At 36.3% G+C, this 9988-nt stretch overlaps 1 protein-coding gene and 1 long non-coding RNA gene across 3 annotated transcripts; both read left to right on the top strand.

The window, feature by feature from the left end:
• On the top strand, positions 1-9521 carry LOC307147895 (calpain-1 catalytic subunit-like). 2 transcript variants are annotated; one of them, XM_079852970.1, is made up of 13 exons: positions 3-164; positions 441-685; positions 3640-3712; positions 3869-3987; positions 4077-4210; positions 4418-4592; positions 5146-5220; positions 5863-5948; positions 7947-8021; positions 8113-8273; positions 8498-8661; positions 8760-8771; positions 8901-9521. In XM_079852970.1, exons 2-13 carry the CDS (start codon positions 449-451, stop codon positions 9132-9134), a joined length of 1545 nt encoding a protein of 514 aa, XP_079709096.1. In that variant the 5' UTR covers positions 3-164; positions 441-448; the 3' UTR covers positions 9135-9521. The 2 variants fall into 2 exon arrangements, with proteins under 2 accessions (XP_079709097.1, XP_079709096.1); XM_079852971.1 differs by lacking the exon at positions 8760-8771 and having other exon boundaries at positions 1-164; positions 8498-8665.
• LOC307147897 lies at positions 1121-1413 on the top strand. The gene is made up of 2 exons (XR_013819382.1): positions 1121-1272; positions 1305-1413. It is a non-coding gene; the product is annotated as an uncharacterized lncRNA (long non-coding RNA).
• Positions 9522-9988: the final 467 nt, after the last annotated feature.

Below are 9988 nucleotides of genomic sequence, written 5' to 3'. Positions count from 1 at the left end.
AAGTCTTTTTCAGCTTACGCAATAGTGTCCCTGAGCAAAACAAATCCTACACACTGCTCTACACCCTTCCTGAAAACATCATTCGGTCTGAGCGCAGAATTCCAGAGCCTAGGGCAGAACAAAGAGAATCGGTCAAACCTAGTAAGAGAAAACTGCTCAATTAGGTGAGTTGTTATCCTTGAAGGTGAAGTATATCATTTATATCTTAAAAACTGAGTTTAATCTCTAATTATATTGTAAGTCTATTAAAAGCGATCAAGATGTGTCTTTCAAAGGGACAAGATTTCCCTCCCAAACAGGTCTAGAGTCTCTTATCTCTTACATGTCTTTGGAAACAAAACATTCAACAGTGTTGTGTCATCTCACCAGTAAACAATGCCAGATGTGACACTTTTATCTGTTTTTCTTTAGATTTTTTCCTAAAAATCTGACTTTTACAGCTGTAAAAATGCCACCACCTCGTGTGAACAGAATACCCGGGGATGAACAGCCCACAAGAGACAAAACGGGCACTCTTGACGTCCCTTTGAAATTCTTGGATCAGGACTACCAGGAGTTGAAGAAGAGCTGCTTCACCAATAAAAGGAGCTATGTTGATGAGAAGTTCCCTTCAGACAGCAGCTCCATTGACCCAAAGAAGAAGCTTGGATTGGATATGGAACAAATCAAATGGTTGAGGCCATCAGTAAGTTAACTCTATTGACTTTCCATCTCCAGACCTTCAGAAACTTTCAAGAAGAGTTTATAGACATTATTGTTTGAACGGATCTACAAGAACTTGAATATTACCTGTCATCATCAATTGTTGCAAAATGTCTTTTAGGGCTTGTAAGAACAGGTTTATCTGTAGCATTTCCCAACATATTTTTATTTACAATTGTGGCAAGGCATCTTAAAGGCACAATATGTAATATTTTTGGATTAAAATGCCCAAAAACCACTCAAACAATTTTATATATTTTGTTGACGTAAACTTGCAAGATCCCAAATATTTCCAACAAGTGTATAACCATAACGGCCTGTGTCATTATGTCGTGTGTCAATGACATATCCATGTTACAGTTAGAAGACGCTTTAATATATTGTTTATAATATGTATATTATGTTATGCAGTGTTTCCTTTAGGATTTTTTTTAGCAGTGGGGGCAGGTCTGTCCGAACAACCGCGCGATTATCCGCGGGATTCTCCGACATGCACTTTAACAATCACTGCTGATAGACGGCTTTCGTACAGCCCGGGCTTTATAGTAACTTGTTTTATTAGGAGCACTTGTGCTCCTAATTAAAAAAATTTAGGAGCACAGTCCAAATTTTTTTTTTTCCTTTAACGACACAATATTACTGTGCCACATTGTGTGACAAAAGTTTACCTTATGAACATTAAATATTTTCAGTTTTAGAAAAACAATTACACTGGCTGTCATAAATAAATTGCATAAAAAAAAAAAAAAAAAAAACTAAATTCATACATTTCGTGCCTCACTAGCGATTCTTGCTTGAAGTGTGAATGTCCGCACACAAACATTGTTGGCCCTGCAGGGTTTTACCTGGGTCAAAAATGGTCTTCGGTGGCCAACACTTAAAAAAAAAAAAAAAAAGCTGTGATTTTACCTATGGATTTCATAGCTTTGTAAGATAAAATCCTTCTTTAATAGATTATTTTGGTATATAATCATATCAATATAAAAAAGCAGGGAGAAAAAGTAGCATTAAAAAGTTTATTTTAACTAATAGTCTTATTTTCTACCATCTACAATTGAATAGGCTACCATTCAGTTGTAAATGCTGTAGTTTATTAAGGCTAAATCTAGCTAACCATATAGGCTGTACTAAAGGGGGTAAGCACACCTTACGTTCTTATTTGTTCTGTAAATTATTTTTTTTAAACACTTTACAATATGGTTTGATTTAACATTAGTTTATTGCTAACATGAACCATGAGCAATACATGTTACTGAACGTATTCATCTTTATTAATCTTAATAAAAATACAGCTGTTTATTGTTTGTTCATGTTAGTTCACAGTGCATTAACTAAATGTTAACAAATACAACTTTTGATTTCAATAATGTAGGCTATTAAATGTTGAAATGAACATTAGCAAAAATTAATACATTCTGTAGAAGTGCAGTTTATTAAAAGTTAATGTTAACTAATGTAGTTATAACTAGAGTTTAATAAATGGAACCTTATTGTAAAGTGTTACCGATCTGTTATACACCGATTCAGACGTCTCGTGAGTTCAGTGTTGGAAAGATCAGTCGTTTAACCATTCATTAAAACGTGGAACCTTGCTTCGCAAAGAGAGTGCTCGCGCACACGCGACCAGAGGGCGCGCGCTCTCGCTCTCTCGTTCTTTTAAACATGCGCCCAGCTGTCACAAGCGCAGCAGTTTATCTACATTACACACCGGTCAAATAAGACTTTGGCGGGACGAAAAAAACGCTTTGGCGGCTGCCAAAAAAAAAAATCTTCGATCGGGTCAGTCGCACAAGTGCGTCTAAATATCTTTTCATGATCGCACACAGACATATTTAGGCGCAAATGCGAGTGAAATGGTCGCACTGTAGAGCCCTAACGTTACCGTGGCGGCAAAAATTTTGCCGTGGCGGGCCGCCATTAACTAATCAACATAGAGGAAACACTGGTTATGTGTTTAATAATTATTATGCTTTCATATATATTATGTGTTTTATTAGATAGGTGAGCAACTGTTTGGATTTTATCGACAGAAAACGAATCATTGTTATATAGTTCAACACAGTTAGTCTTATTGCTTGAATCTCTTGTATTCTTGATTTACCGCGAGTAACATGTTTGTACCATGCCTCAGAGACAATGTAATTTAGTCAAATGGTTAACATGGCATAATCAGAAAGAGCTTGCAGTAACAGTACGGCATTTTCTCCACCATACAAAATATTTTGAAATGAAGTGCATGCCATTTAGCAATACAAGTCTCCTAGCTTTTAATAATATGATATTCTAATATCGATCTAAGTTACTGCAATGTGCAACAAGTGTCTCATACCAGCCACCGAGCGAACACACAGAGTAACGTTAAAATAACTTTCAACACACTCAAATGTATTTTAGTAAGATTGTAAAACAGCGCTGTTACCCCACAATTTTAATTTATCAGATAAAGTGACGTGTATGAGAAGTAATTCAGCACTTGCGGCTGTTTTATTAGAATGAAATAAAATGAGGGGAATTTAAGTGATCAGACAAAACTGTAACAACGTTTAAGTTCAGGAAAGGAGGTGAACTTTAAATGGAACTTTAATAAAAACAGCAAGGTAAAATGTCCCACGGCTCTCGGCCCGCCCTGCTTCATACCACAGTAACGTTAATAAAATGAATACATTAGCTCAATCATTAGTCCTGTCGGATTGCTTTCCATCGGCTGTGGAGGTGAAGATGACAATTCCCATGATTCAACGTTCAGTCACGGCATCATCAAGCTACGCCTTTATTATTGTTTTGAAAAAGAAACCTCTAGAGGCGTACTGTGCCTTTAAGTGTCTTGAAAGCAGATTCAAAATACAATATACAAGTCTAAATGTCTTCAGTTGTTCCCAAATCCATAGGGCAAATTTCATTGTATAATGTATTAATTTAATTAATCTCTCTCTTTAGAAAATAGTGGCAGACCCTCAACTCATTGTTAAGGGGGTTTCCAGGTTTGACTATTCCCAAGGATCTTATTTAGGTATGTTTATATCTGTGTTTATTACATACTCCATTAGGTGTTGGTTTTGAATGATACTGTATCTATGCAGTAAATAACATCACTCCATATAGACCAGAATGCCTTTTGTTAACTCAATGAAATACCTTTTTGCAAATTTTTTTGCTTTTACCTTAGGAAACTGCTGGTTTCTTGCTTCAGTTGGAGCTTTAACCTTTCAGGAGGATGTCATGGACCAGGTCATGCCAGTTGGCCAGTCATTTGGTGAAGATTATGCAGGGATATTTCACTTTAGAGTGAGTTCTTTGGTCTTTTTCAAAATAACTTAAATATATTTTATGAAATCAAATGATCAGTCCTTAAACCTTCTGCTTTATTCATATAGTTCTGGAGGTTTGGGAAATGGATTGACGTTGTCATTGATGACAAACTTCCAACAATCGATGGCAAGCTCATTTTTGTTCATTCAAAAACATCTAATGAGTTTTGGCCTGCCTTGCTGGAGAAAGCTTATGCCAAGTAGGTTTATTCTTAAAATGATTATTCTGTCATAGTATAAAAACATGTTTGTTTATTGAACATAAAAATATTACGTTACACTTGATTTTACAGTTTGGACACCCCTGGTCTATTTTAATCATCAACAATTTGAGTAATCCCACAGAATCAATCATTAAAGGCTTGTTGGTCCACTGTATATATTGAAATGTAGAATGGCTTTTACAGAGTGTGTGGCTCCTATGCTGACATGCACGCTGGTCTTGTATCTGAGGCTCTGTTGGACTTCACTGGTGGCATCCACATGCACTTTGAAACAGCAAAACCTTCTATTGATTTGTGGAGCCTGATGAACCGTGCAGAAAAAGCAAAGGCTCTGATGGCCTGTGGCACCTTTCTGGGGGTAAGCGGTGATCTCAGGCTTGTCCTTTCATTACTATGACAGATGTTATCACCATATCCATCTAAACCAGAGTTCTCAAACCGGTTCCACGGAGGGCCTAGTGTATGCAGGTTTTTGGTCTTTCCCTTCAATTAGTGCCCAATTAAGACCTAGACTACCAGGTGAGGGGAGATCTTAACCAATTAGTGACCTACTCAATCAGTTTGGTTCAAGGTAAAAGAGAAAACCTGCATACACTAGGCCCTCCGTGGAACCGGTTTGAGACCACTGATCTAAACACTGTCACTGAAGTATTTTGCATTAAAGATTTCAATGTTCAATTAAATACAAATTACTAAAATGTAAGTTGAAGGGACATACATCTTCATGTAAATACATCTAAAATGTAAGATGTAGGGACATACATCTTCATGTAAATAAATCTAAAATGTAAGATGTAGGGAACAATGTAGAGCATTAGCTGTACAAAAAAAACAATCTTTCCTATTTCCTGATACATATTTCACCGGGCAGCATTATTGATTCAATATGTCTTTTTTTCATACCATATCAGAAAACATCTGCAAACACAGTATTACCCAATGGCATTGTTCAAGGCCATGCATATACAGTGACGGGGGTTTACAAGGTAAGTCTGCACAGAATCAAATGTCAGATCACAGTGCCATCAGATTAGATAGATAGATAGATAGATAGATAGATAGATAGATTTTCTGAATTTGTTCTCCATAGGAGCATCACTTTTTCCATTGCATCATTTCCAGTCCAATTAGTTTTAAAACCTCCTGCACTTTAACTTTGTGTTGAATTCCTGAGTAGTGTCCTCAAGGCTCTGTTCTGGGACCTGTCTTCACATGTAACCACCTGGGAAAATGTTCAATAATCCTGAGGTTGATTTTTATAGAAAGACAGGTGTTTAACTACAACAGGGGTGCCAAATCCTGTTCCTGGAGATCTATCTTTCTGCAAAGTTCAGCTCCAACCCTGATCAAACACAACAGAACCAGCTATTGTAGATCTTCAGGAGCGCTTGGTAATTACAGACGGGTGTGTTAGATCTTGCATAGAATTTGCATTCATTCCTGTGTTCCTCTTACGTCAAGAGAAGTTTCTTGAAATAATGTTTTGTACTTTATGTAACTCAAAGCATTGTGTTTAGTCACTTCAGTCCTTAGGTAAACAGGTTATTTCACAATATCCCTGGTGAAATGGCAAATGGCATATTCTGTATTTATGCATTAAATTTGTTATGTGATGTCGTTTTCTACAGGTAACATGCCGAGAAAAACCAGTTCAGCTGGTGAGAGTGTTGAACCCTTGGGGAAAAGGCGAGTGGACCGGTGGCTGGAGTGACAAGTAAGAGTAATATGTAAGGGATAATGTAGATCGAGGCGGTTGTTATAGCGAATACAACCCCGACAGGCTGATCAGGACCCCGACGCGAAGCGGCATGGCTACCTACCAAATAAATCAATAATTTGACAAAATATTGATTTAAAAAGGAGTTTATTGATTTAAAAACTATTGTATTGCTTCCGCTAAAGAAAATAGTCCGTTCTGTCTCTTCGGTTAGAATCCTGCGTCCATAGCAACGCTCTGTTTTTCATGGCAACGGTGTGTTATACTTAGCAGCGGTCTGTTATCAAGAAATAACAGATCGCATTCTACATTAGAATTCAACCAAGCCATGTAATAAGAAATTAATAATAGTAATATGAAATTATAGGTTCACTAATCACAACACTGATCAAGCGTCATTCTTTGTTTGTACCACTAGATGATTCATGACTATTATATTAAGTATAAATAAATAAATAAAAAGTCTTAACAGGTTTGAAAGTTGTATTAAGTTATTAGTATGCTAAATAACGTTTTTCGGTTAGCTTGTTAGTCTTTAAAAGTAATTTTGTCTCCATCATATATGTTGTATATTAGATAAAATATTAAGCTCACCAAGCTGAATACCATATTATTTTTGGTTTCTTTGATCAAAACATCAACATTTTAATAACTAATTTTAAATTATACCACTACTTTGGTTTGCATGGATGCTGCCATTTCTGAAAGCTGCTATTTTTGACAAGTCCCCATGAATGCAAAATTCAGGTGTTTAATATTCTTTTTTTTTTTTTTTTCAATTTCAATCAAGATGACAGCAATTGGTGATCAATTACATATATATATTGGGATAATTCCTTGAATATCTGAAGAATAACCAAAACCTTATGTTAAGATGGCTCCTGCACTGAGTATTGTTCATTAGGCAATGACATTGAGAAACGTTGCATGTGACCAAAACGTTTGCCGTTTTTTCATTGAAGTAGTGGTTTTATCTCACAATTGTCAGTTTTCCTTCATTGTTAGAGTGTGCAGTCCCCTTTGAATCGGTACGTTTAAACAATGTACTAAAAATGTAAGTTTTTACTGTGCGTTTTTTTGCGTACAGACGACTATGTTGTCAAAAGTATTACCATTCACACGGATCCGCTAAAACGATTAAAAGTGCTGTATTATTCATGCCAGGCCAGTGCATTGGCGCTGTCACTTTGTAAAGAAACACTACACACCTATAGACTGAACATAATACACATGCGTATGATGTCATCGTTTTCACAAATTTGCGTTTTTGTACTTTACACGGAAATTATAACATTATCGTTTTCAAAAACTTGCACAGGCCCCCAAAACGCTGTCGTGTAAATAAACGGCCAAACCGTTTTCTGTTTTTAGTTTAAAATCTTGTCTAGTCTTGTTAAGGAATGTTCACACTAACATAGATTAAATCGCTGGAGGTTGTCAAGTTTCCGTTGATTTTTAATTTGCATGAGTTACTTCAACGGTCCCTGCTATCTCTCATTCACTGATGGATATTTTGAATGAATGAGCTTTTGTTGCCTTTAGTCAGTCTTTTGTAATCGAATATACCTATAAAACAAAAGCCAGTTCTTTAGTGACATCACTCTCTGGGAAATGACATCATTTGGGTGGGGAACAAAGGACAAACATCAATTACTTTTAAAAAGAGTTGATGAATTCTGATGATCACTTTAAAACATTTCAGCCTGTTAAAATGAGAGAAATCTGTATGATAATATATAAAAAGATGGTTAAACAATATTAAAATGGACTTTAAATGGACTCTGAGGTACAATTGCTAACTTTATTTCCATCCTTTTTGTTATTTTATTTAATTCTGTGCCATTGAAAATTCAACTATACCCTTTTAGAGAAATACTAATTACAACAGAAGCTTATCAGTTCAAAAGTATATCTGTTTTTTCCTCTTTATTTGCTGCTGTTAGTTTCTCAGTGAGCATAACCCATATTTTAATATATGCTTTTGCATAACTTTAGGTCATCGTTGTGGAACAAAGTGAGTAAGGAGGAGCGATCCAAGTGTCGTTCTTTGGCCAATGACGGGGAGTTCTGGTGAGCATTAACTGTAGTTTCAGATATGATTTCAGTTTCAGATCTAGCATTAATGAATCAAATGTTTTCAGTAACTCATATTTTACTGCAGGATGTCAATGGAGGACTTCACCAAAAACTTCGAAGACATTGATATTTGCTGCCTCAGTCCTGATTTTCTGGACAGTTCCTCTGAATGCAAATGGACTTCCACATGTTACAAAGACAGCTGGGTTGATGGGACTACAGCCGGTGGCTGCCTCAATAATAAAGGTAGCTCATAAATATATAATGAGAGACAGTGGCATGTGAGCATTTCATACAATTACATACTAGCATGCATGAATAGAAATATTAAATATAGCATGCAACATGCTTTTTGGGTGTCTATGCATAATATTGGCCATATGGTGTGTGTGTGTGTGTGTGTGTGTGTGTGTGTTTATGTGTACCTACTGCATGTACCTCAAAGGTCTAATTCAATGGATGTCTTGTAGACTCTTTCTGGAAGAACCCTCAGTTTCGGATGAGGATTGAGGAGCTTGATAAGGAATGTAGTGGTCAGTGTCCTGAAAACATACTGGTGTCCCTCATGCAGAACCACGGGAAGAGAAACAGAAGTGAAGTTTCTAACTACGCCATCGGCTTCGATGTTTTTGCGGTCAGTATTAACAAATAACTCTATTGGAGTCACAGAAAATACAGTAATTTTGGTTTCCACTTATTAATGGTGTGCTATTCTATTTTCTACTTCAACAGATTCCACCAGAGGCAAGTAGCCTACAAAATATAATTCAAGCTCAAAAGTGTTAAACTTTGCTTTGAAAATGCATAAATTACATGATATTTACTAAATAAACTGGTTGCTTGAATACAAGTTTATATTTAATTCTCCTTTAGATGAAAGATGTGAAGCTCCCGGACAAGTTCATCTACCGCAAACGCCCCATTGAAGGTAGTGAGAACTTCATCAATGCAAGAGATGTGATGAGATTCTTCAAGCTTGAACCAGGAGAGTATCTCATTGTACCGGCCACTTTCAAACCTAAAGAGTCTGCAAAATTCATATTGTCCATCTTCACAAAGAGTGAATCCCATAGGAGAAATAAGAAACCTGAGATGACATATTTATGAAATGACCTGTCATTGAGACTGCAGATAAATGAAAAGTCACGACTGCAGTGCTGACAGTTTCATACATCAGTGCTATGCTATATATATTCCCTGGGGATTTTTTGTTGTTTACAAGCATTAATGTTTCTCTTAAACTATTTCATATAATATCTGAATTTGTGAGCTGTGATTAATGTTATTAGTCACATTTATTGTTGTTTATGTGTAAGGTTTTAGATTTTCTGTCATGTTGTAATGTTGTGTTTGGGTCAGGTCAGTCACTAACATAATGACACCTTGTTAATGCCATTTCAGTGAGTTCCCATCATGTCTTCAAAATTAATCGTATAGACTGAAGTGTCACAAAAGATCCAATACTAAAAAAATAAACAATGTTTTTCAAATAATTATTTATATTATTTCAAATGTCTGATTACAATTTTAATATTTGCTATGAAATAAGACTGATTTTGGATAGTGTTTTGCTCCATTTAGTTTCTGAAGGAATAAGTGAAGTGCCCCTGTAAGTACTGAACTAACACTGCAGTTATGGGTTTCTTACAGTAGAGGGCAGCAGTTTACTAAAACAATGGACGTCACATTGACAACAAACGCAGGTAGAAGTGAGAGCATTTACTGAGATCCGCCTCGCTCAGCCGAGAAGTATCACTGTGTACACCTGTAACATGAGTCTCAAATGCGTCTCCTTTGACGGTTGACCTGGTATGAGTCGGATTCGGGTGAGCGTCTCTGGTTTTGTAACTAAATCATCGCTAAATCAAAGTGTTGCCGGGCGTCAGAGATTGACAGGTTATCGTCTTCACTGTAGCCCCTGTTAATGCCATAACTAATGACAGAATTATAATGGCAAAACG

Source organism: Squalius cephalus (assembly GCF_949319135.1).
Source record: "Squalius cephalus genome assembly, chromosome: 20".
NCBI lineage: Eukaryota > Metazoa > Chordata > Actinopteri > Cypriniformes > Leuciscidae > Squalius > Squalius cephalus.
Note: the sequence above shows the minus strand (reverse complement) of the source record. Positions and strands in the feature narration are given on the sequence as shown.